Source organism: Synchiropus splendidus, chromosome 11, assembly GCF_027744825.2.
Source record: "Synchiropus splendidus isolate RoL2022-P1 chromosome 11, RoL_Sspl_1.0, whole genome shotgun sequence".
NCBI classification, from domain to species: Eukaryota; Metazoa; Chordata; class Actinopteri; order Syngnathiformes; family Callionymidae; genus Synchiropus; species Synchiropus splendidus.
This window is the reverse complement of record NC_071344.1, coordinates 21156228-21183033: the sequence shown is the minus strand read 5'-3', so window position 1 is coordinate 21183033 and position 26806 is coordinate 21156228. Positions and strand designations below refer to the sequence as shown.

General features: G+C 40.7%; 3 protein-coding genes across 10 annotated transcripts in view; all 3 read right to left on the bottom strand.

Moving 5' to 3' along the window:
- Positions 1–12803, bottom strand: part of uvssa (UV-stimulated scaffold protein A) — a 28296-nt gene extending 15493 nt beyond the window's left edge. The window contains exons 1-8 of one of the 6 annotated variants that reach the window (XM_053879023.1): positions 12665–12803; positions 11237–11376; positions 10125–10278; positions 8962–9138; positions 8730–8850; positions 8285–8647; positions 8100–8209; positions 7036–7164 (exon numbers count right to left, since the gene is read on the bottom strand). In XM_053879023.1, the coding sequence (XP_053734998.1) occupies positions 7036–7164; positions 8100–8209; positions 8285–8647; positions 8730–8850; positions 8962–9138; positions 10125–10278; positions 11237–11346 (1164 nt within the window). In that variant the 5' untranslated portion in view covers positions 11347–11376; positions 12665–12803. Of the gene's footprint in view, positions 1–7035; positions 7165–8099; positions 8210–8284; positions 8648–8729; positions 8851–8961; positions 9139–10124; positions 10279–11236; positions 12386–12664 lie in introns of those variants that run through there. The other 5 variants (XM_053879021.1, XM_053879020.1, XM_053879022.1 and 2 more) reach the window with 5 other exon arrangements.
- sil1 (SIL1 nucleotide exchange factor) lies at positions 12527–18787 on the bottom strand. Its single transcript, XM_053879026.1, has 12 exons — positions 18654–18787; positions 18442–18533; positions 17845–17974; positions 17521–17626; positions 17330–17438; positions 17169–17237; positions 16334–16429; positions 16130–16251; positions 15172–15268; positions 13377–13541; positions 13159–13308; positions 12527–12837 (listed from the first exon to the last, which is right to left on the bottom strand). Exons 2-12 carry the CDS (start codon positions 18517–18519, stop codon positions 12661–12663), a joined length of 1299 nt encoding a protein of 432 aa, XP_053735001.1. The 5' UTR covers positions 18520–18533; positions 18654–18787; the 3' UTR covers positions 12527–12660.
- Positions 18788–19052: 265 nt separating this feature from the next.
- spdl1 (spindle apparatus coiled-coil protein 1) lies at positions 19053–26712 on the bottom strand. 3 transcript variants are annotated; one of them, XM_053879493.1, is made up of 14 exons: positions 26643–26712; positions 25846–26022; positions 25588–25764; positions 25277–25471; positions 25067–25216; positions 24046–24144; positions 23756–23866; positions 23536–23676; positions 22228–22334; positions 21512–21632; positions 20712–20778; positions 20249–20437; positions 20079–20151; positions 19053–19744 (listed from the first exon to the last, which is right to left on the bottom strand). In XM_053879493.1, exons 2-14 carry the CDS (start codon positions 26020–26022, stop codon positions 19549–19551), a joined length of 1803 nt encoding a protein of 600 aa, XP_053735468.1. In that variant the 5' UTR covers positions 26643–26712; the 3' UTR covers positions 19053–19548. The 3 variants fall into 3 exon arrangements, with proteins under 3 accessions (XP_053735468.1, XP_053735469.1, XP_053735471.1); XM_053879494.1 differs by having other exon boundaries at positions 26621–26702; XM_053879496.1 differs by lacking the exon at positions 26643–26712 and adding an exon at positions 26206–26351.
- Positions 26713–26806: the final 94 nt, after the last annotated feature.

Genomic DNA, 26806 nt, shown 5'->3' with positions numbered 1-26806 from the left:
GAGGAAATGAAACAGACTGAAGACAGGAGAGAGGAGACTAGGAGTTTAAAAAGCCCCAGTTGATGTTTCCACTGTCTTTCTTGACAAGTTAATATTGCTCTCCACCTGGCTACACACACGAGCATGCACACGCACACACACCCACCCACACCGACACACCTTCCTTCCTTTTAGATTTCAGTTAGAAAGAGAAGCATTTGATTTCATCAATCATATCTACAGGGTCCAGAATTAAAAGTTAAACGACAGCAAGTCCAACGTGTGCGTGATGGACTTATGCTGGGGTTTACAACCTTTACAATCAAATGAGCCATTTCCTTCCCTTCTGGCCAAAGAAAACTAGTCAGGAGCCAAAAGAACATATAGCATATATGAGGGAAGATTTATTACCCAGAATAAACTACTTAATACGATGTGTACACGCAGGGTATTAGCCAGTAATTTATTATTGATTAGTGTCTTGTTATGGACTGACAAGAATCTTTAAAATGCATTAAATGCTGAAGTGCACAGGACATTTTCAGTCCATCCATTCCTTGCATAATACTAAAATAAAATTTCCAAAAAATGTCTTTGTAAGAACACCATCGACTTCCAAACGAACTGTACAACAAAATAAACTAAACTAAAATCTAGAAAAGTTAGTTAGATATTGTTCAAAAGAATCATTTCTTCCTGGATCCCAAAAGTGATTGAAGTCACTCCCAAAGTTGAATCATTTGTACCTTGCCCCATTTCATATATTTCCTAAAAATGTCATCCATATCTGGCCATAACTTTTCAAGTTATTTAGAAAGAAAGACAAACCAACGCCACCAAAAACATAATCTCCTAGTAGCGATGGGCGATATGGAATTAATAAATTAATAGTATATTAATATTAATTTATTAATATTAATAATATATTAATAAATATAAATGTTGTAGTTTCAGTGAAAACGATAATTATTGTGATAAATACATTTTCCTTCTATTCCATGTGTTGGACACACTACAGTCTCTCTTGAAACTGCTTTATGGCGAAACGTATCAGTGGAGTTTGTCTCCAACATCCTCATTTGGTTATGTTTAAATATAATAGAAAACTAAGTGTAGAGATGAGAAATTCAATGTTTCACGTCTCAGGAAAAACCCGGTCATGTCTGACAGACTGCTCAGCCAGTTTTACTTAGGGGTTAAATTGAGCCGTCTATCTGCTGTATCTCATGTCTCTTTACAGTCTGGACACATTTCATGTCACACACACGTTATTGAAGAAATATTAGAAATATTGTGAATAAAGGATAATTTAGTCATGTTCTAGTTTCCCGAAATCATTATACAAACTGGCAGTGTTTTTTCTTGTGTGATGAAAAAAAAATTCACAATTCTCTCTCCTAAAATGGTTGTTTTCCATTGCCTCATTGAAGATTTCAATGATATTGACCCTTTTAAAATTTGTTGATGGTCCCTAACTGATGACCGGTTGTAGCATTAGTGCTGCCTCTGAGAGTGTGTCCGCGATCAGTGATTCCTAATGAGGATGCAGAAGAGGACGCCGCCGCCAATACCGGAGCGTCCAATATCCAACTATTTTCACCACGGTGTTCATTTCATTTTAGTGAATCGCCAAGTGATCGATGAACACCAAGTGATCAATGAAGGGATGGAAACCCAGCTGACATCTGACTCAACACTAGACTCCATGAACAGAGACTGGAAAGAGACGCATGTGTGGGACATGTTTCCTGCTGTGGTCCCTTTTAATTACCGTAATTGTGGACAAATGTAACAGTGAATTTTCAATCACTGCAAGTTGTTCTTTTGGGGATTTTTATTAAAAGAGGAAGTACTTCTCAAGAGCTGTGACAGTTTTCATGTGGGATACAAAACATTAACTAGTTCTGAGCATGCCGGATGTGAAGACTTCCTTTCTTCAGGATCTTCCATGAGTAGCAGACAACTTTTGTTATATATTAATAAAAAATCCATGGTTGGAGCTAGAAAAACACAGAACGCAGACCTCCACAAGGCAGCTCAGCAGGATGAATGGAAGGTGCGGGATAAAGAAAAATATATGACTTGCATACAGTAAATATCTATGTAAATATGTAATACATAAATACATGTAATGGAAAGAATGTTTGGTAAAAGAAATTGAAATATGTTTGGGGGAGGTGCATGGCACAAACAGAATGTACAGCACATGTCGCCAATTCAAAGTGCAGCAAGATTCCTTGTTTCTCATAAATTCACACTTCATCAGTTCTCACACTTCTCACTTTTGATTAGAGATCTTATTTTAGTTATGAAGACAAATATTCATGTTTTGATTAAATAAATAATGGTAAAACAATGACATTTTAACAATGACATGCATGAAAAACTGGAAAACATTCTGAGCAAAAATATCTGACTTAAAAAATCAATATGACACAATCACAACTGAAGTGCACAGAAGACAGAATTAAATAATAGTACAATAGCAAATAATAGCAAAATACGTTTGAACAATTGTGCAAGTTTTCCATAGAGCTCTATAAAATACTATGACACTACTGCATTAGCAAAATGAATCTTCGGGAATATTACGGAAACGAGTAGCAATGATGATTTATAAAATCATGGCAGGTAACAGTAACTCAAGCTTCCATCCTTAGAATCACGTCACCCTAACAGATAACAATTGCCACAACAACTTAAAAAGTTCAACTTGGGAGTCCCTTTAAAAGCTTCATGACATTGTCAGCCAGCTGTCTAATCAAAGCCCCCTACACTGTATGTAACAACACCAATAACATGTTATTATTAGCACTGCCGAGGAGACTGATTGATTTCAGCGTATTTACTAAGTCATTAGCCACAAAGCTTCCTGAGGAGTCGCAATTCCCACAATATCCGTCATATCTATTACCATCGTGCACATCTATTCATTACTACCTGGGAAAGGTCCCACGGGATGCCCCTCCCCTAATGAGAAAAAAAGCTTCCCACTTGGCTGTCCTCTTCATGGCTCCATCCATTATCCTCATCCACCCCCCAGCATCCAAACAGCTTTTGTCCCTGGGGAGCAGTCAGCTTCTATAACGTTTAAGGTGACATCTTTATTTCACTAACCTAGCCTGGCAGCTCTATTAGCTGGCCCAGAGAAACCCAAACATTTCCCTGCCAGGAGTGTATTCTCATCTGTCCAGTCAACTTCTCCCTCCTAACGTATCTTAATCTGTGAGCAAAAAAATCTTTACACTACTTTAGCTGCCCAACAGTCTAATTTCACACCACTGCTTGATGCTGGAGGGCCATGGGACTTCAATCAGGGCCACTGTTTAGGGGAGGACTCACTTTATTAATGTGGTCAGTAATATCAACAGAGACCAGCGGGTTCACACATTCCCAGTGGATCCATTAGATCCAATTTGGTGGATGGCTGGTTGTTACCGATTGGTCTGGTCACCACTGCAATGCATCAGTGTCCTCATTTATTAAAAGAAAATAATAATGACTCTTCATGAATCCTGATTTTGAGAGCTCAGGAGGAGGTTTCATTGAAATGATTGTTCAAATCCAAAGAGTTTACAGAAAAGAGTGCCATCTGGTGGGCTCTGAAAATGAACACGCTGTTTCATGAAGCCTCATAAGGCCATTACCAACCACGATCTCTGGGGTCATGACCTACGGAATAATAACTGACTTTTTTTTTACCATACCACCCTGTAGTATGCTGGGTGTAACATCATAGTATGTTATTTATCTCCATTTCACCAATGTATCTCACATTAAGAAAAAAACATGTACATATATTTTGTCAACTAAACCATGATCAGTGGGAAATATGTTCAATGCGTGCACCTTCATAGATCAGCCTCTCTGGTTGGACTTTTCACCATTTGGAGTTGTGTCATTCTGTTTTATTTAGTTTATTTAGTCTGTGCACCAAGAGGGTCATGCTACTTGACCTTAACATTTAACCATTAAATCTCCTGTACTATATGTCTGTCATCATAAAAGAGAAGAAAGTACATTGCACTCAGGCAGTTGACTTATTCAACTAGGAATACTGGATAGACAGGCCATTGATAAATTCAACCGATACCTTAGTATAGGTCGTGTGCCTTGGCTATTTATTTAGTTAAGAAGATAGCTGATGGAGCAATTTACTGAAGAAGCAATACACACAAGAGAAAAAGAGGACAAGAAGAGATATTTATTCTGCGAATGTGAGGCGGCCATACCTTCAGACAATGAATGTACAAATGAAAAAGAGGGGAGAACTAGAGGGATGGTCTTTGTCTGCTTATCTCCACAGAGAAACACATTCATTGTCCCTGGATAAGATGGGTTATCAGCAGTAAACAAGGCCCAGGTCTGTATGAATGGGCCACAGAGTGACTGAAGACTCTTAGAGCGGATATGTTCTAATAAGTCTGCACATTTCCATGTTAGATAGCTCTTAGAGAGGCTAGTAAGTAAACTTGATCATCAAAAACATTACGAAAAAATTGAAGCTCATTGATCAACATCACATATATATAGAATGCCTTCACCATCAGTGACTACATTTGCTTACTGGAAAGGAGAATGGCATTCATCAAATTATGCCGTTTATGGCGGGTTGGATTAAACATAATGCGTGCAATCATGAGCCTCTGATACAAATAAATAAGAATTGATACTATAGAGTAACATCCTCATGTAACATGCATGCTGCTCAAAATCAATTGCAAAACAGGCATGAATACATATTAACTAAAAAGATTTGTGAGAACTTTAAAACCAATATCAGACTGTCAAGTTATGGATAAGGCAATCATTGCTTTGGAACCTGTTCACACTATACATGCCTTTGAAATGAACGACACAACACTCATCTTGATCGAAGAGCAAATCCAAGCTGCCGTCGCAGCGCGAGCTGAAACGGCGAAGTTGTACGTGTAACTTAATGAATCCTCAATGAAACTGATGGCGGTTATGGGCGGTTGGAGTTAAGAGGGGTGCTTCACACTAGCCGTGGGGAACCCCTCATGGAAGAGTCAGATGCAAGAGAGATGGGTTACATCCTCCTTTGGTTCATTATGACTCCAAGTATGCCACTTCAGCTCTCTTTTTCTGGCCGTCCTGCTGCCTGGCTGGTATAGTGAGGACAGAAACCAATCGTTTGGCTTGTCAGTGGGCCGATAGAGAAGCTCCCAGTAATGGAAGGCCTTTTAAGGCTAAAAAGGAAAAGCTAATTATGATAAAGGGCCTGTAAGTGTGTGATTATCTGCGTGCTAGGTCTGCTGGTGCAGCAGACTGGTCCACGACAGTGATAACCAGGCAGAGCCAGGCGCCTAGCGCTCTGTCACTGTCATCCAGCTGCATTGTTCTGCTGTAGATGGGCTCACACCCTATAAGTTCCATGTTTTTTTCCACACAGACAAAGTAATATGCAATCAGCAGTATTCAAGCCTGAATCTCCAGACACATGCGTCTGACTGAGTTTCAAACATGACGTACTTGATGACAGTCGAAATGTGACAGTTTCCATCAACTGTGACACTTTAGCGCACAATACAGATGTCAGCTTTTCCCTCATTCATCCCATTTGTCTTCTCACCATTAAAGATTCAATCTGTTGTGTGGACAAAGTCCAGAGCAACATGCCGATTAACAGCAAATGAATATATTTTCATTATGTTTACGTTTTATAGACAGCAACCAATTCCATCAAATACACAAATGTCAAATAAATAATGGATAACTATTATTAACATGCTCTGAAAATCTTGCAGCACTAATTTTCTGGCCCAATATACGCTTAAACACCAATATATTTCACTCATTTCTAGACCATCAAGGTCTTGGAGAAGGAAAGGATATGCCAATACTACCATCTACTGGTCATATTCTGTAGTGCATGTACTAAAAAAGGTACCGCGTATATAGATGGGGTTTGTCATTTCCTGCTACTTATTACCGAAGCGCGTACTTAAATTGCAATACTAAGCAAGACAGGCAAACGTAGTATAATTCACTGACAAATAAGAAACTCAAGAGCACCAACATTAGTAAAAAATAAATAAATAAATAAATAAAATAAATAAATTAATAAATACAAATATAATACGGTATATATATATATATATATAATTACATTTAGACATGCAAATTTACATTTGCTTAACACTTCTACATCTATCCGAAGATCCAGAGATCTACCTTCTGAAATTAAAGTTTCCAGTCTTAAACAATGCACTGATTTGAGTATCTTTTAAAACTATATTGGACCCATACTGAACACATCAATATGTGTCTGTTTGCACAAAACCTCCTATGGTTTGTTCAGAGATCGAATTTCACTTACAGAAAAGTGTTGTTCATGCACACACACAACAGGTGTTACTGAAGACCATAACAATGCTCACTTGAATCATACACTACTTCTCTGATTTGATGCCGCACAGACACCTCTAAACCACTGACTAATAAGGAGGCTGGAGGCAAATGCGAGCACACTGTGACATAATGATGGGCCTGTCACTCATAACCTCTCATTTGGCAAGGTTTCAGACTGGGGAGAACTTTATAAAGCAATAATTCAAACGGGGCACCATCATGAAAAGAAACTCACTGCATCATGGAGTAGAGGACTTTGATATCATGCATATGATTTGGACATCAGTTGCTCCAAATTTGTCCCTGAAACATCTACAGCAGATACTACATATATACGCAGCACATGGCTGTCTACTTTATAACTAATGAGCCAAAAACTAGAGTATGCACTGTGTGGAAGTACTCCTTCTCAGTCAGAGTAGGTGCCATAAGATCTAAGACATGTCAACATACATTAAACATATGAGTCTTGAAAGTGTTTCTGACCACCATTTTGAGTTTGAACTTCACAACAAAATATTACTCTTCACTTGTGCTTTCATGTGGCTGTGTCTGAATACGTCCAGTAATGAGTCAAAGTGTGAAGAGGCTCATAGACAGTCAATTCAAAACACACCTGCTGTGCCAAAAGAGCTAACTAGAAAGAGGAAAGGTCTACCTGGCAATGTGCTTCTTGAAACTCACCACTTTACGTATTCTTGTCTTGTAGTCGATGTGAAGTTCTTTGTGTTTCTGCAGTGCAGCTTCTATAGACGTTTTCAAATCCAGAGCTCTTCTGAGGAGCTGCTGATCAGCACCAGACTTGGTGAAGACCTGCAACCACACAAATATGGTGACAATGAATTTTATGGAATTTCATAGAGATAAGAATGCCTTAGATGGGGATAAATGTGACAGTATGAAGTGCTGATCTGATCATTGCAGAAAGGGATGTTTGATCAATGTATAGATTTAATGAGCAAATAATTTTGTTATACTTCTGCAAAGTGATGATAAACATTCTGATTGTAATTATAAAAAGGATTATACTGATTCAGATAAATAAATTGGTATAATGACATCTTAGAGGCAAGAACCACAAAAATTGAGGGACTTGTTTTTGAATAATTTACAGCTCTTATAGTTACAATGTTATAGTTACAACATATCGCAGCAAAGAGGTGGGCAATATAGTCTGTCTACAACAATGTAATTTACAATATCAAGTGCTTATGCTTGACAACTAGAAAAGAGAAAAATATGCATCAATGGTAAACCAATCAGAGCTAAACCCACAAAGAGTACAGGAAGCCTGATATCACCAACTATGAGCCACAGAAGCCAATCAGGGGGCGGGACAGACGAAACTAATACTAGTAATTGGGCTTGGCAAAAGTGGGGGCAAGACACTGGTCAGCATGGCTGGTAAGACGGTGGCTTGGATTTGACCACACTGGCACGGGCCAAAACATTCGGAAAGTTGGTTCCAGCATTTGTGCAACAGGCACAAAACAACCACTAAAGAAGACTGGCTGCATCAAGCAACATACTCAGCAAACTATGCCATAAAACATGCAAATGTTTCAAGGTTGTTGTTCCAGTGGCAAGTGAAGTTTAAAGACAAAATTTAAAAAATGGTAAGCCACAGTTTCTTTCAACTGCATTTTCATCAATTGCCTATTAAAAAAAGGAAAGGTCACATTTGAAGAATATCGTCAAAATATTGTTTTCGCTGAATTGAAAGAATAAATATGACTGCAGAAAGACACCTGAACCCAGCCTTGGACCGCAGGCAGGTGTTTGTTGGTTATCAGTCGATGGAGGTCTATCACAGTGGAAACCACAGCTTCATTATCTTCAGTCTCATTCACATGTATGCCTGCAGACACGGGGAGGGGAATAGCAATCATAATGTGGACCCTCAGAGCAGATCATCACAGGAGCTCACTCTTACCTGGGCTCAGCTTTAGGTCTAGATTGTATGAGTGAGAAATCAAGCCTGAGTTCCGGATAAATGAGTCTTCATCTTCTCCATCTGTGCCACTGTCCTCACCCTCTTCTTTTGTCTCCTCATTTTTTTCTGTGATTTCTGTCTTAACTTCTCCAGCAACCAGGTCCTCCTGGACTCTGACTTCTTCTCTGTCAGTCCGCAAATCTTTGCTGCAGCAGGGCGCCTCCTCTTTCGGTTCAACTTGGATTTCTGCCTTTTGCAGACCACTACTGGTTCCCTCCACATCTGTGGAGTCAAACTTGGGAAGCAGCAGCATCATGCAAGACTCCATCTCAGTCAGAGACGACTGAATGTCCTCATAGCTCTCTGACAGAGAATGGAGAGGCGGTTAATGAGGACTGCTCTCAAGCACTTCACAACGTCTATTGCCACTTGAGTTTCTCTTTACCCTCCATGTCTTTAGTGGCAGCCTCCACTCTCTCCTTGTAAATCCTCTCCATTTTCCTCTGCCTCTCCTCCTCCCTCCGCCTCTCTGCTATCGTTCGAGCTTCAGCATCATCAAAATCCACCTGCATTAGTTCAAACACACTTGAATACAAACATTTTATGAAAACATAATCCTTCTCACAATCTTCAGAGACATGCACAGACCAAGAGGATTTAGAGATAGCACTTTGTACCTTCTTAACTTGTTTGAGGAAATGATAGCCAAGGGCTAGTTTCTTATATGCTGACCCGTAGGAGGCCTGCCAGGACTGAACTGTCTGGATAGCCAGCGAACGCAGCTTCTTGGCAACTGGTTTTGGTGGAGGAAGTGGTTGCTCTGTGTCAGTCTCCACTGTTAAATCCAGGAAGTCCTTTATATGAAGATGAAAACGAAAAAGGACGCAACATGAGTTCAAGTGTTAAATTGCTATTGTTTATGCCTTATTTCACCTGGAGTTGATCACTGAGGCACTCTACTCTTACTCTACTCCTTACATATATTAAAAACCATACAATGTTCCATTTCCCATTCGTTGTGCTCTCAGCACAACGAATGGGAAAGCCGCCTGCTCAGGGCCATGGATCATGACCTATTCTCGTCAATTTCTAAAACAAAGTTATGAAATTCAAGGTGCTTGGGGCAGTCAGACTAGGAATCAGGTTGGTGGACCAAGCCAGGATCCCAATCATACATGACTACACAGAAAAGATGTCAAGAGAGAAAGACACAAGTTATAGAAGTGGAATTAAAGACAGATGCACATGTTCTCCCACAAAGTTCATTTTCAATGGGAATCAACCAAATCCCCAGATGAGGAGTATGATTGCTCATCGGGACAATGAGGGACAACTTGTGAGGGGTAAAAAACAGGATGAACAGCTATAGTCACCAAGTCCACATACCGCTGAAGCTGTCAACTTAATAAATCAACACTATGTCATTGCCACAAGCTTGAATCAGGTTCATTAACTCAGCCTCTAAGTCAGTCTTAGCCGGCACTAGCACTCCCATATATCCACAGATAGATAGAACAAGAGAACAGAATCTGTGTCTGAAAAGAAAATTACTGCGATAATTGGTCAGAAAAGATTTAAACTGTATCTCGTTTCAATGTCTGGTGTAATATTGCTTATGGTATATGTGCAGCATATGTCTGTGAAAGTTATGTCACCAGACCAGATGAAACTGAAATATATATTATGATTATTTCTATAAAATGATCAACAACAGAGGGCTGGCTCTCCTCATCCATCTAACCTGTCCCCTCTGCCACCGCACATCTCTCCTATATTCAATTCACTATGCTATTGATTATATTTGTGAAAGTGCCATAGATACATAAATGATGATCACTACCTGAAAGTTGTCTACTACAAGGGTTCTGAAGTGGTGTGATCTGGAGAAGAGTTCACTGGCTATCTGAAAAGCTGACAGTCGAATCTCCGCATGGTCCTCGTTCAGCTGTGACATAACCAGGTGGTAGACGTGGTCGATGCAATCATTAGACTCCCTGAGAAAGTAGAAACACACAGGGGTTTGACTGACAGAACAAGATTCCGAAAATGGTAAAAAGTGTCTATAAACTCCCTTAAAAATTATGATGCTGCAACTGCTTCTCTGAGTATCCAGTATACATACAAATACAAGTTTTAGCAAGAGAATACTGTAGTTCAGGGGAAAGGCAAAATTATTATATTGCTCATCACCATGTCCAGAGACGAAAAGCCAGATGAAGTATAGTTTTATTTTTCCTTTAATGAATATTTACATTTCTTGTGCAACAGTAAATACACCATTTGCATGTACTTTGGACAACGCATTTCATGCAGAGCTCTCATGATAAATCTCAGTCGTCGTTTTCACTGACATTAACAGAATAGTAGGCAAGGATGGGCAGAAAAGACTTCAAGAAACAGCATCCTTATTTTCAGATTCCTCCAAATATCACAAGTTCCTTTTAAATCTGTGGATTTTAACAACCACCTCAATGATATGACATATCACTTTTAATGTAGTGACCTGACCAGCCCATCACTGATAGTTGTTACAAGGTCTTTTCAAATAAACCAATGACCTGGCAACGGTAAATAATGAAACCGTAAAAAAAATAAGTTAATAAATCATTCTAATTCACATCATCTTCATTCTATATTTTAGCATGAGAAATAGAGACTAACTAAATAACTCTCATTTCATAAAATCTCTGTCCTATTTGACTCCTCACTTTCTTTTGACCTCAGTCCTGTTTCTGCTAAAAATGATCTCTAAAACCAAACCAATGCCAACTACTAGAACTCTCAACACACCGGTATCAGCAAGAAATCAATATCACGCCCCCAGCTAGTTCAAACACAGCAGAGAGACTTCTAAAGTTTTATAGTATTATTATTATTATATAACAGGAGGCATCAGAGACTTGAACATTAATTCCTGTTACATCCAAGACACGGAAGGTAGCGTTGACGTACTTGCAGATCTTCTTGACCTCTTTCATTTTGTGCTGGTTGAGCTGTGGATCTCCAGATGTTGTCAGCACCTCCACCAGTTGAGACAGTCTTTCTCTCTGAGACAGCTCCATTGTTAGTGCGTGGACTCACTTTGCTGGCCTCTGTGGACAGACAAGGTCTCAGGTTTGTGGCATCGATATCATTTACACTTCAAATACGGAAAAGTACCTTTACAAAGAAAAATGGTAAATACTGAAATTGTGAAATAAAATCAAACAACCCAGATTTTAGCTCGAACGACTGCCATATTACATGATACAATACATATCAGCAGTTATGAGCATAACAGTGAGACATAATCACTGATAATAAAGACAAAAATCGACTTGTTGAACAACCAACAAAACAATCGTTTTCTATTTTGACCAACTACTTTGAAACTCAGAATGACGACAAGAAAACGAAACAATGCTCGTAGCACGGTGCTAAAAAGCAAGTATATCAAAACAACACCTCCTGAAATGTATAACAGTCCGTTCAATTATGTACTTGGAATATCCATGGGAAAAACGAAAGAAACATTGTGTCCACAAGAAATCAGTCGTTAATTTTCGGACATTGTCACTATGTACGCTACAGCTTCCCGTCCAGCTGAGCTTCTCTTCTTCGTCATTGTATTTCGTTTCATCTCAAAATAGCTGCATATCGCCACCCACCGTACATGTTTGTCATTACATTGGATTTGTTTTTCTAAGAACAATGCAGAGGACATACAATAAATACGAAATTATGTTACAAAGCCACCAAAGTTGCATTCTTTAGCAGTAGCAACCATCAGTAGCATGACGGAGACAGGTTGTAGCCGACCTTGACGACTGTGAGAATAATGCATGTATTATAGCAAGAACGGAGTGAGAAGAACTGAACTGAATTCAGTCTTTTATTATTTCATTGTGCTAAGGGGGTGTGTGCCAATGCAGACATGTTGCCTTGGAATATTTCACGACCAGTCTGTCAAAGAAGTTCAAGCCCACAGATCCAGAGACGTGATGTGGTCCATCCACCAAGCCTTGGGTCCTTCTGATGTTCTCAAACATCAGAGCACGTCTTGTCTAAGGAGAGCCCGCTTTCAGGAACAGGGATCACACAGATGAAGGCTTCTATGACCTTTTCAATGAGGCTTTATGTGCTCCATGCCAGATATAAACAGAAATAAAGGCAGATGAGTCACACAAATCAATTTTCAATTTTCAAAGTAAAAGTCTCCAGGTTTAAACAATTTGATTTCTGGCAGAATTGGGTGGGTAAATGTTTTGTCTCCTGTTAAATGGCAACATTATTTTTCTGTTTCACAGTGTAATTACAGGAAAAACATAAATATGACTACAAAAATAAAGGAAACCAAACTATTGAATTCACAGTGAGTCGCTTGTGCCTCTTTGTTCTTACAATTTTTTCTGGAGTTCATCAATCAAATCTGTTAGCTCAGCAAAATAACTGGGCTCCACCGGAGTCTTGTCCTGGTACTGAAGCCGGAGCATGAGGAGTCGCTCCTGTAGACCCATGTCTGACTGGTACACAGCCAAACATGCCGGAGACATCGCCAACAATGTGTGCAGGGCCTGCATGGCAGAAACAAACGCATCAAGACTACTCTTCCAGCAAACAAAAAGTCCTTCATGCAAAAATGACTCAAAAGCTGGAGTGATATTTTGATCACTTGAAACCAGATGGGAGTTTCAGGCACATTGCATCTGTCTTAGTCACTCAGTCAGTAAACACTGAGCGCTGGAGGGATCACAGTCAAAACGACACCAATGAGTGTTTTGTTCAAGTCTTCAAATAATGACTGGTCCATCAATGGCTCAAGTCCATCAATGAATGGCATAATTCAATCAAGTGGGATGGTGAATATGACTGTTCAAGCAAACTGTGAGGCCCACCTTTTCTCTGTGATCATGCTCTGGAGACTCCAGCAACTGCGGGACAACGCTGCACCAGCCTTCCTCCAGCAGCAACTCCAGCAGGGACACACCTGAGTACTGACGAATACGTTCCTGCTGGTGGGATTCCAGCTCTTGGGATACAAGCTCCTGGGAGACCAAACCAGAGGAGCGATTACACACTGATCAAGAAGGAAAGTGTTAAGCACCTTCACTACTTTTTCTCGGATCATATCATGGATAATGGTGATGATGCGAGCACGGAGAGGCCCTCTGCTGTCCGCTCGGAACACAGTTGACATGACCTGCAGGCCGCCATGTGACAGAAAGTGTTGCTGTGCGTAAGGGAAGTGACGCAGGAGGGACGCCACAGCAAAAAGTACCTGATGACAGAGGTTGAGCATGTATTAGGAGGACAAATCAAGCAAATTACTCCATCAATAAACCAGTCTGCAATTGAAGATTTAATTGATAGGAAAAATAAAACCATGAGGCAAGTCTGAATGATGTCGGCACCAAAGTCACAAAATTGCGACGGGCAGCATGGTGGCATTTTTACAAGGCATGCTGCAAATATGACCCTGATTTAGTTACTACATTGATGTCGGATTCATGGATTCAATGTGAGCAACATTTATAGCCGTGTTTCAATCACAAATTTGGAGTAAATAGAATTTGAAAATTGACCCCTCAGTCAAAGAGACGAAGGAGGCTGTATTACGTAGTAGGCAAGAGAACACATTTGACTGACACAGAACCTGAAGAGGAATATCCATCCTCAGATAAAGATTTTCCCTCGTACAGTAGGACAGACAGTGACGCTGCTTCTGACAGTTTGTACCAAGCCTCGATTTCTACAGTATCTCAGAAAAGTGACAACAGTTCTCACATTACTGCAAATATTTGATTCAATTCTGTCATGGGACAGCACTAAAGCAATGATGTGATACCATGAAAAGAGCTCAGTGTACAGCTCATATGACTGTAGATTTACTGCCCCTTCAAAATAATGAGAAATCAACGTACAGACATTGACGTCTAAGCCATAGGCAACCAAAGTCAGAATACCCCTAAATGAAAAGGTCCAAAAGTGTCAACATTTTGTGTTACCCGCTTGAGCACAGAGTTCAGTATGGTCTTAGCCACCCTGCTGTTTCTTCGTTTCAGAGTGTTGGAAATCTTCTCGTAGAGCAACAGATCCTTAAAGAGGGGACTGGCAGCGGACCTCCTCTCTCAGGTCTGAGAGACAAGGTCTGTGCAAGTGGCGTCCTGAGAGACGAGGTAGAGGTCAGCAGGATTGGAGCCAGACAGGCGAGGTCTTGGGGCCTGAGAAGCGAGGTCTGCAGCCAGTCTGTTTTGGATCCTGAGACTTAGAGAGCTCTCTGGCATGCGGTGCCATATGAAACTTCCATTGACCAGTTTGAGAGATTGTGAGAGCGATAACACCAATATTAAACTGGGAGGGAAAAGGGATGATTAGGCACAATTTGGACATTTTCACTTAGGGGTGTACTCACTTGTGTTGCTTTATTTTGAGGACACAGTACATTTACACTGTACACTGATCACTGCACATGGTATCAAAGTGTGATTTTGTCAGTCTTGTCCCATGAAAAGATGATTAAATAGTCCTCGTCTGCAGTCTGCAGGCAAAGGCTCATCAACTGCCATGATTTGACATTTCAAGAAATTTCAGTCATTTTATGTTATATCCTTTAGGAGGAGTCATTCCTTTGATCATAAAGCATCTTTCTCGAGTTTCTATTTGGCATTCAGTCAGTGGCGTGGGCTCACGTTGCTTTCCAGAGTCACTTCCACAGAAAAAAATCTTCTCAAAACACACATCGCCCTTCCATACAACAACAACAGCAGAAGCAGAAAGTTCATATTATTACATTTTATATTTTATCCTACTGAAACAGGACAGTATTTAAATATGACTACGTGCTAATAAAATGGGAGTAATTATACATTAATACAAACGCAGTTACATGTGTGTGAAGATGTGTGTACCTTCTTTTTGACACTGAAGGGATGAGCTGTGGCCAGTGCAGTCAGGAGTGATGTCAGTGCTCCACTCTCCATTGCTTTCACCTGCACTGCAGGGTTGCTGAGGACAAACAAGGTTTGGAAGTCACTTCACAACACTTCACATGAAACCTAGAATGAAAATGATTTTTGGACGTTGAGAATAGGAAAAATCATTTGTCAATTTTTCTGACATTATAAAATTTGATTCCCTGAGCTTGTCAAAGAGCTCATGATTTAACGGCGGCCGTGTGCTTGAATTGCATTTACCTGTGGGTGAAATCATCTCATTCTGACACCCTGAAAATTCACCAGCCAAGCATTCACACACATACAGTGTGATGAGTTACAGCGGATTTAGAGTCACCAAATCAGCTCTGTACCTTTCTTCAAAAGTGGGATGAAACTCAGGTGCCCAGAGAAAACCAAAGCAACAATGGGGAAAACATGCAATGCCAGACAGAAAGGATGCACGTTCATTCCTCATGCTGGACTCAAACCTACGATCAACTTGCCCTGAGGCTGCAGCCCTAACCACTAATCCATCATGCTGCTGCAAAGAAATCCTTTATTATATAAATGTTAATGAAAGTCATCATTGCACAATCTTGCACATCTTTCTGGGTGTGCCTGGCAACAGTGAGCTATTCCAGATATCATCAAATATGTTGCTACACGAAGATTCTCATTATTCTGTAAATGACCTATGATTTGAAGCATGAATCCTACTTTGCGTGACTGCTATGATTTCTGTGAGTTAAGCACACAGTCATAGCCATAAATGTAGTAGTAATTGGTATAAATAGCTCTTTCAGTGTTTCGGTTTGCAGCCTTGGTTATCTCATTTGGGTTTTGGCCAAGACTTTGATTTTGTGCATCCCTAATTACAATGTTAGTGAATCGTGTGGTGACGTGTGGTGGTGTAATACCACCAGGGGGGTACCTGGCCAGAGCAGATCCTAAAACAAAAGCCGAGTATTCCTGTAACCTAGAGTCAGAACTGTTCAGACAGTTGAGTATTAATTGTAGACCCCCCATCATGCACAGGCTTTGGGCATTATCCACCTGAAAGAAACACACAGATTTAAAGACACATGAGAAGAAGTGATGAACCGTGGGCTGATTTGACAGAAGTACCTCATAGTACCTGATGAACCATATACTCCAGCTCCTCCAGAATGTTCAGCCTCTGCTCTGTACTGGTGCTGCTACTGTTGAAGTGGTTCAGCAGTCGTCTCAGTATCTAAGTCAAAGTTCAGCAAGTTCATTTCACTCCCGTCCACTGTAATTTATCACAAAATAGACAGAGCTATGAAATATATTTTATATTAATTGTTTCCTGTTAATCAGTACAGTCAGGTGGACAGGTACCAACTTGGCAACTGCTACTGCGAGAAGTGACTAATGACAGATCAAACTGTCTTTGGGTTCCAATCTAATCTTAGTGGGGAGCACCGCCCTCGTCCCAAAGCACCCACAGAGCAGATCGAGTCAGAGACTGTTACTGCACCACTCCCAGGCTGTAAATGAATCAGCAGTTTGCAAATTAGGCCAGTTCCAGCTTTGTGCATTATTTAAGACAGTCATTAGCAACTTTCTTTCGTGATGAGTTGACAACACTGTGCTGTGGGTCTTTGGCAGTTCTTCATTCACTATAACCACACAGGCCAGGTAAGAAGTGATGGGTGAGGGTGAGACTGCTGGACTCGCCTCAGCTCAAGCCTCAATTCATTGGTTCTGCTTACGATTTTTTTTAATGGACACAAATACTCCATTTCAATTTGTGCGCCTCTGAATCGTGAACTCTGCTTTTTGCAGGTTTGCTGTCGGTTTCATGAACCCAAGACCTTCAATGTAGCTGACCATGAAGCTGAATGAAGATCAGCTCCTCTTAGTCGGTGAGCATTGTTCTCAGTTGGACAAGGGTGGATGTGTTTTGCAGTCTTGTTCACAAGTGAAAGAAGTAATATGACATGATGTACCTGAACATCTGTTTCCACAAGCATGTCCAGTTGAGCCATGTCTTTTTTCAGCTCCTCTAGAGGACGGAACTAGAATGGAGGGGCGTAAGACGAGACAAGAGGTTCATTTTTGTATCATCACTAACTGCTGAACAGTAAGCTATTATAGAGGTGATCGTGACCTGATTATGTGAAGTATACTCTGCTGGGCTTAGATCCTCCTTGATCTTCTTCATGATTTTTTTGAGCTCATCGGAACTGTAAAGGGATCCACCACTTTCCTCAGTCTTCCTTTGTGGATAACAGAAAACATCTCTCAACTCAGAGTCTCAGCTAGCGTCATAATGATTTGAATGTGAATAAAATGTCCCACTCGTGTTCTGGATTCCAGTATTTAAGCTGCTCCTCTCCCATCCTGACTTCTCTCTGGCCTGTCTGCAGATTCAGTCTCACATGGGAACCAGCTGGTACAGCCTGACCTGGAGGAACACAATTGCACACCTTTTAAATCAAAAAACTATTTCACAACTGAACCAACTGAACTCATACGCGGCTTTTAGTGCTCAACATCAAGTCAATTACTAAAATGCACATTCCACCACATGGTAACACAGGGGCCTCAACATTAATGGACAGAGTCCCCATATAGAAGTATAGGTTTCACATTGTCCTCCATCATTGCATTTGAAAGTGTTACCTGGTTGGAGAGTCTGCCACGTCTGTGTTGGTTGCAGGACCTCCAACTCTTCTTCATCACCTCTAGCCTCATGGTCATTACCACCACCAGCTGCTTCAGTGTCGTCCACCACAGTCAAAGCAGAATCAGACTGAACACATAGCACATGGCAAGTTTAAGAGTGGGAAACATCTCAAAAGCTAACATGGAAAATCCCCTGAACATGGCTTCAACAGCACCCAGCATTTTAATTTATTGAAGAAAAAATGTTTCACAGGCAACAAGACTCGATTTCAGTGGGCTCCATGTGAGTCATGAATGTTTGTCTCTTTAATAGTGAATTGTGTTACTGAAGGGATACGTCGCATCAAGTGAAGCTGAAGTACCTTTACCTAGGAGCCTTGGCAGAAGACAAGTAGGCTCACTATCACACCAAAGCTTATTGCGTGCTTCAACTACAAACAAACCTCGGTTATCACAGCATGCTGCCCAATATTTGCAACAAACACAATTTCCGTGACGCAACTTAATAGCTCCCTCCTCATTTATGATCTGTTTGGACGCAAAAACACGATTCTACATACACTCAAATTCCGGCATTGATGCGGTGAAACCGACCTTTTGTGCTGAGGTGCTACTGTGACAGCAGAGGAGAACAAAATAAATCCACTTGAAGTTTTTGATCATTCTGATCATGACTTCAATACAACCTGAAAGCAAACAAAACACATCAGTAAAGTCTATTTCAGTGAGGCATCGCTCTATATGGATCACAGATGGATAAACTAAGTACTGCAATCAAATGTATATCTATTTATATATATATATACCAGAATGAGGTTAGTATAGGTATTGACTGAAGCGCAAGGGTAAAAACCAAATCCCCAATATTGCGAAATGTTTAGGAAGTAGAAGAAGCCAAGGCTCGGCTTCAACGACAGCACAGCATTACTGACGCTTGTCATCATATTTCCGGGAGTACGAGGTAAAACAGCGACACTTCCTGATATGGAGTAGAAACAGCAGCTTCACTACCTGTCAAACAGCCGCTGGAACAGCTACTGCTTCCGTGTAAACGTGTCATAACGCATTACGACATCCAAACTACAAATACTCTATATGAGCTGTTTTTCAAAATGTTACATGATACACATCGTTTTATTCCTTTTTATCAGAAGACTCATTGAAAGGTACAAACATTGAATGAGTGCAGAGGTATATGATTTCCTTTTATTAAATATTGAGTCACAGACACCCATTATCTCTCCTCACATAAATGGGTGTCAATGGGGGGAAGTACACAAAGTGAAATAGGTTTTACAGAGCATGCCACGGTGGTTCAGGCACCTGCCACCTCAAACGTTTAGTCCTGTTCGATCCCTTCCGGTCAGCAGCACAGATGCTGCATCAAATCCCAAGAAAAGCTTGTGTCCAGAGGTACTGATTACAGTGACGTTTATTATTGTCCAGACAGCTCAGTTGGGCATTGATGCGCTCGAACATGTTCTCCAAGTCAATTCCACAAATGCCTGCCCCAGGTCTGTAATCATCCTTTAATTCAATAAGACCTGCAGTGAAAATCGACATTTAAAAACAACAACTTTTGCATGTACGCCATGTATGAAAAACAAGAAGAATACACAGCACTCTGGAATCTGACATTTTGTTTAAAACACCCGAAGAAAAATCAGTAGACAGGTCAGTAATAATACATTAAGACAAGGTCTACTGCTGCGCACACTGGTTCTCCATGCTGCTGCTGGAGCTCACATGAATGGCTTCCACTGGAAGCTTCCCTCTCTTCAGCTGGTTGTGCTCCAGGTTCCTATCTTCCTGTGAGAGCTTCAGCTCCATTTTGCTCTCCTCGAGTATGTTGGGCTCCTGCCTCTCCTTCAGTTTGTTACTGTCAGCCACATGAGAACTGAAAAGAGTTTCAAATTATGAGTGCTCCTTATGTGTGTCACTGCAGAAAAAACTCAAATTTACACCAAGCTGTAAAGATTGCTGAGCCCTTCCTTTAAATACCTTATAAACAGACAGAAAACAGAACGCACACTTTCTTCCTTTCAAACTTAAGAAAAAAAAGCTTACTGAGATAGAAATATGTAACAGACAGGCAGACATTGTTACAGACATGAGGTAGACTCATCTCAAATTTTTTCTAGTTTTCCGAAGCATGTGGATTTGAAGGTGATTTATTTCAATGCAAATACCTGTTATTTTCCTCTAGCATTAGATGAACACATGCTACTAACCTCTGATCAGGGATGATCGTAGACTCATCACTGATCCTCACACACTTGGCAGGTCTCGGCTCAGAAATCAAATCTACAAAACAGAAGCGATAGAAAAAGTACTAGTAAGAGACTTCTAAGGCTTCAGTTCTAAAATCTATTCAACTTCCAAGGCACACACACCAACACACCTTTAGTGTCTCTGAAGGTCTGAGTGGCAGGACAGATGTCAGGTCCAGATTCAGCAGCCTTAATCTTGAGGACATTTATCTCCATAACAGTAGCCTTTTCGTTGTCTGGCGAATTTTCCTTTGCAGGTGGGACAACACTGAAAGGAAGTTTCTCTTTCGTTCTTTTTTGGCTCCTCAGACTTTGCTCGTCTACAAAAAAATCCAAGACATAACTTTTGTTACAGCATTCTCCCCTCTGATGATTAGTGTATAAAATGAACATTTCCAGCCAACTTCTGAACATCTTCCATCAGAAACGAATGCTCATTCACTTAATACTGGAATTGCCCAACTGCCATGCCACATTGTTCTTCTGCTCTTTTCAACAATATTTTGGAAAAGATACTATTTGGAAGACAGACAGTAAAAGACATATATTCTGATTTCAACAAGCACTGCCAATGGTAAGGTTATTAGACTAGACCTTTGGGCTCATATTTTTGTTGGAGCTCCTCTACTCGCAGCTGCAGTCGGATCTTGTCGCTCTGAGTCTGTGAAAGTGAACAGCAAACACACGTGTTAAGTGCTTATCATGTAATAAAACAAGAATTAAAAACAGCAACATGACACACACAGCAGTAAAATACAGCCCAAAAGACCACGTCAGACAACAGTAATAGAAGAAATAAAACAATAAATTGACTGAATGACAACTCAATGACCACCAATGGACCTGAAAAGCCGACAGATCGCCAAAAAAAGACAGCTTGTAAATGTGGAATTTAGGGATTTCAAATTACCCAGCCAAAGTAGAAATTTGGAATAACTAGACAGGATCTAATAGGACAGTGAGCTGGCACAGTAAATCAAAAAGTGAATTTTCCCAGTTAGTTGACACCTTGAATGATCATTAGCTTATCATATTTGCGCATGATCATCAGTGGATCACTTCAAGCTAAATCTCTTTCTCCGTGTACAGTCTGCATTTCTGCTGCATCATTCTGCATACCATTGATATAATTCTTTTATACTGATTGTCCGTCATGATGAGAATGGCTAGAATGTCAAACAGCCATCCTGCACTACTCTACAATCATTACAGGTCAATGAAATCAGAAAAAGGCATCTCAAGAAGCTATTACAGGATAAACCCAAAGACTGAAATGAACCATCTGAACATTCTGAAAATGACTCTTCTTGAGCACACCAGTTGAGTGCAACTTTTGTTGTTCAGTTATGGTGCGTCAGTGTTAGGAAACTGATGGTTGGAGGTCTATTTACTACCTGTTTGAGGATCTGCTCGGACTTGAAGAGCTTCCTCTCCAGCTGTAGCGCTCGCTGACTCTCCGACAGGGACTTCATCCTCTGAAGGGACAGTTCATCCCCCAGATTCTCTGCATGTTTCCTGAGATATATGCAGAAGCATTCTGCATCACAACATTCATAACATATGTATAAACATCAGAAGTTACCCGCCAATTATTTATATAATCAGCATAATAACATAGAATGATACCAAAACAACAGAGAAGTCTGTTTTGTGCATGAGGAGACAATCACTAGGTACACATGCTGAAACTCTAATAAGTGATCATCATCATACTGTTTGTTACAACTATAATATAAACCATAACAACTATAATAATGTATTTGAGTGATTTCATGATGGCAAAACAGTGCTTTGAGAAGCTAAAACCTCCACTGTGGCGGATCTTCATGAGTGCAGCAGCAGATCACATCGCATTTTGAAAAGACCAGTGCATCATGTATTTTGGATTCCAACAGATGAACAATACAATGAAAGGTGTTCCACAGATTAACATTAGTCCAGTGGTCTGTCCCATTAAGCCACCCATCAGTGTTCACATCTCTGCGGTGGTCCATATTGAAACAGTTCATGCCAGTTCATGCCATGCACAATCATGCTTACGTATAAAAGCAGGATGAGAGTAAACACAAGTTTCAGGCATCCATGTGACTGTATACCAACAACAACTCACGCTGCTTTTCCCAGCTGCATCTTCAACAGGTCTGTGTAATAGGTCTCATCGTGGACATCACTGCATCCTGGTGCTGATGGGTTTGTTGGCTGAGACTTCAGCATTGTCTGCACACACACACACAAAAAAAGATAAATATTGTTTGAACAGTGCGAGAGTAACTGGAGACTATTCATTCCATGTGACTCGAGGGTGTAATTATGCTTCAGGAAGGGCTGTCACAATATCAGATTTTCACATCAATATCGTGGGCAAAAAAGTAACAATGTTGATATTACCGGCAATGATTTAAATAATAGTGCAATCATTCAAATTCATCTTTAAAATAATCTATGTTTCTCTCAAGTTACCAGAGGGGAGAAAACACTATGAACTCCATTATATCATAACTGAACTTTAAAAATCAGTTGGATGATCAGATGGCCAGGACAGGTCTGTGGCATTAGCCCCTTTTGCAGATACTTTACTTTATCAAGGTGGTGTTCACAAACTGGCTTGTTGTCAAACTTAGCTGCTCACTAAAGTCAAACACACTGCACATGTGCCAGGTCACCAGTGCCATCTAGTGATCACCATAAACTTCATCTACAAGCGATATCATTGTTTTCCATCATTACATGCTGCATTCAATGCACCTTACTACACCTCTTCTGATCCTCTTCCCTGAAACTCATTACACCCTGCAACGTAATTGTTGCTTCAAACTGGTGCAGTACTCCGAACCAGAGACAGCTTTGAGCAAGCGGTCTGTTTCGTCTGAGTTTCTGGAGTTAGGTGGAAACAGACTTTGCTTCACTCTAAAGCCGACTTCGGTCCTGAGCAAGCACCACTAGGCACCAGTTTGTGACTCATTATCAGTGCCCATCAAGCTCTTCACTGAGAATAAAGCAAGAACAAATATTGTGGTTTATCATCATTTCGCACTGAACCTCTGGGTTTCTCGCATTCTAAATAACTGTCTCTCTCTAATCATGCAGGGACCTTTGTTGTGATGAATCTGACACATGCACAGTAGGATTTCTGTCTAGTTGACACACGCAAACAGATTGGCAGCATTGTTTAGGCTTGTTTGAAAAGCAGGCAGTTACAGTCAGCTCTTTCAGGAGTGACGTCTGAACCAGCACTGCATCCGCAACGAAAAAATTCAGTCGGAGTGTGCAACGTGCACACAAAATTCAAGACAATACTAGTCTACTGCAACAGCCCTAGTCTCAAGTTTGATCAGGCATTATTTCAACAATTTAGCAGATAGAATGCTTGTGAAATTTCAATGCCTGAGACGGCTTCCACAAGAACACAACCACTTACTTCCACCTTCTCCAGCCTCTGAAGTTTGGTCATGAGGTTTTGGATTTCTCCATTCTTCTCGGAGAGCATGAACTGAAGTCTTTCCATCTGAGCAGGGTCTGTTCTGGTACCTAGCAGCTGCATCAGGTTGGCAATCTGCACCTGAAAAACGAAAGACGTCTTCAGACTCACAGCACCACTTTTCTCCCTTTTTCTTCTTTTACTCTAGACCAGTGAGAACCTTCATGCGTTGTTGCTGCTGTTTGCTGAAAGCATGTTGTTTAAGCAGAGACTGATGCTGAACCTTCATGCTGATCAACTGACGCTCCATTTCAGCACGTTTGTCCTCCAACTGCAAAATCGGGAGATAAAAGCAATTTGGCAATTATTGCTGCTTTTATGTCAATGCAAAAGAATGTTGGAAATTGATATGCTATACATTTCTGGAGACTGTTCATTCCATGTGACTCGAGGGTGTAGTTATGTTTCTGTGTGATAATGTGTAAATCTCCGACAGCCAAGGGCACTTACCTCAGCAAACAGAGAGTTTCCCTTGCTGTTCGGATCTTGGGCCTGCTGAGTTACTAGGTCAAGTTGGATCTGGAGGTCCCGATTCCCCTCTCTAGATTTCTGAAGCAACAATATGGATTCAGACATGTAGAAAGACAGGAGAGTACTTACTTATTCAATTTGGGTAAATGGGAATATATTCCTGAAGTGTTCTGTTAACAACAAAATTCTGAAAACAGTTTAGTTTGGTCAAGATAGAAACATGACTGAAGTAAAAAACTATGTACAAAACTGTGGTATATAACTGCCCACTTTCTGCCAGATTTGTCATGTTTGGGATGATTATCCAGCGCTTTTCTGAGTATAGGCCTGCTTCGTTTGTACATCACCTATGGTTCTAGTGCCATTTCCTCACACATTCATGCACACTCTCCTCCCGTCCTTAACAGGACTGCAATTTGTTTTCAATAACTCCAATGGCCAATGGGGAAGTGCAGCAAGACCCTGGAAACTAATACATGACTTTCATGTTGAAAAGTCCCAAATGAAATTTTCCCTATGTTTCGATAAAACATTTGTGTAGGCACAGCGTTATAAGTCTTTGAACAATGATCAGATTCTCTATCTACGTTTTGTTGAAAACATGTCTGCTTTTTTCGTTCTTTGTAGTAAAATGACACTTATTCACGCATTAAGTCATTATATGCCATACATGAGTGTTGGATACACTGGAGCATTGACAATCTTTGGACCAGTATGTGACTGATGTTTTTATGATACATTATTGTTACCCAGTACCTGTACATGGTCATAGTTAGAACAAGTGCATGTTATTTTAAATACATCTTACATGTACAATATATAACTCTGCTGTTGCTGCTACCATTAATACAGTAATACATGTTACCAGTATAAGTGTCACATAATCATCTAATAAGTTTTTCATTGTCTCGATAGTTTTATGTCAATGTTTTGCACAATCAGGTGTATATACATAACTTTTCTTTGAAAGGTGCCTTGTACTCCCAATCCAGGTGTTTACCTCCAGAGCATTAAAATAGGAAACAGCTTCTTTTTCTCTGTCCTCCTTTTCTTCAGTGATGTTCGCAAGGTGGCGCTGTAGGCTGGCAATGGTCTGCTCCAGCTGCTGTTCTCTGTACTGGGACTCTTGCAGAGACTTTTCCAGGTGCAGCTGGAACATACACTTCCAGTTACTTGACTGCTCATAGCAAAAGCACCTCCCAAACCTTACATTCTCATTCTTCAAGTCCAGAAGCTTTGTCTCCACCTCCATCATGTCAGAAGTCATAGAGTTCTGGGTTTGTTCACCAAGGGTCCGAAGCTCTTCCGTCTTACTGTTCAGCACCTCTGTCTGCACTTGGAGCTTGTGTTTCAGCTGCTTCTCACTGAGTTGGGATTCTTCAAGAGAGGACTGCAAGCAAAGCACCTGGACAACAGGAGATGGGTCACTTCTCAAGAGCCTCGAAGATGTCCATTAACAGAACAGATGAAGCCCAGTCTCATGATGGTGAGGACCCTCATATGTATAGCAAAGTGCCACACCTTGTTGTTCAGCTCACAAACAGTCAGGCTGTGTTTCCTTTCCAAAACCTCCAGTTCCTCTTGAAGCTTCTGACTCTGTTGGCTCTGGAACAAGTCGTAGTCAGACTTTAAAGACTCCATCATACGAGTCTTCAGCTCTATTTCTTTCTGCAGGGAGTACTTTTCTTGCTCTCGAGCCTGAAACACACATCCCAACAGAACATACCTTGCAATGAAGAGTGACCAAGATGACGCTGGGCTGATGAAGGGTCACATTACCTCCAAAGCATTGGTCATTTCTACTCTCTGTTCTTCTAGCCTGCTCTGAAGCTCCATTTGCTGGTTTAGTAGGTCCAGGCCAGCCTGGGCAGCCTGCTGGACCTGCATTTCCCGTTCCTTCAGCTGAATCCTCAACGCCTGCATTTCTTCCTCTGCTTCCACTGCCGACCGACACATCTAAAAACAGAATAATATCCATAATGAAGATTTGATATGCAGCATCAATATTCTGAGGTTAATTAAAACATAAATATTAATAAGACTGATAATGTGACATAATTTCGAGCCAACTATGGGGGCATCCCATAGCCAAAAGCGGTACAAAAAAAAGATGATCATAGTCGATGCGCGGAAACGTACTTTACAGGAGATTAGAACTCTTTACACAATTCCTTCGTTGACACAACATAAAAATGTCATGAGAAAAAGGCTCACAGTCAGAAATGTTCATTGAGCAATGTCCTTTTAAATACAGTACTAGACATATTTCAACTAAACTACCAACGCGAAGACATCTTGATCAAATGTGGGTCGATAAAGAAGTTCATGAAGACACTTTTAAAAATCATGCTGGACGTCCAAAATGAGAGGTCCATTCGGCAAAACCATAAACGCGTCAAGATAAAATTCCATTCCGGGATCAAACTTTATTTACGTCTCGAGCTACTGCGGCTACGACCATAGCGTCAGAATATTTCAACCTCACAACTGTTCCAAGACGTTATTTTAAAATTTCATGAATTCGATATTGGTGTGACCTTAACAAAAATATTACCACAAACGAGAATCAACAAAACCTTGTCTTTTTCCAACGACGTCCGCCAAGATCCCAACCGCCGCCACCAATTCAAATGGTTTACACAACCGTCAAATATCGCGAGAGGACACGAGACGAGGGTGAGATAGCGCAACATTACCCTCTGCCGTAAGGTCACGAGATTTCATTCATCCTGTACGTAGT

Coding starts and splice junctions, on each gene's coding strand:
- sil1 (XM_053879026.1), bottom strand. CDS start 18,519: ATGATCAGAATGATCAAAAACTTCAAGTGGATTTATTTTGTTCTCCTC. Junction 13,542..15,171: donor CCTTCAGTGTCAAAAAGAAG/GTACACACATCT, acceptor CTCTGTCATCAG/GTACTTTTTGCTGTGGCGTC. Junction 13,309..13,376: donor ATGATATGATCCGAGAAAAA/GTAGTGAAGGTG, acceptor TTGGTCTCCCAG/GAGCTTGTATCCCAAGAGCT.
- spdl1 (XM_053879493.1), bottom strand. CDS start 26,022: ATGTGTCGGTCGGCAGTGGAAGCAGAGGAAGAAATGCAGGCGTTGAGG. Junction 24,145..25,066: donor CCTATTTTAATGCTCTGGAG/GTAAACACCTGG, acceptor TTGTTGCTTCAG/AAATCTAGAGAGGGGAATCG. Junction 20,779..21,511: donor CCGAGCAGATCCTCAAACAG/GTAGTAAATAGA, acceptor TCACTTTCACAG/ACTCAGAGCGACAAGATCCG.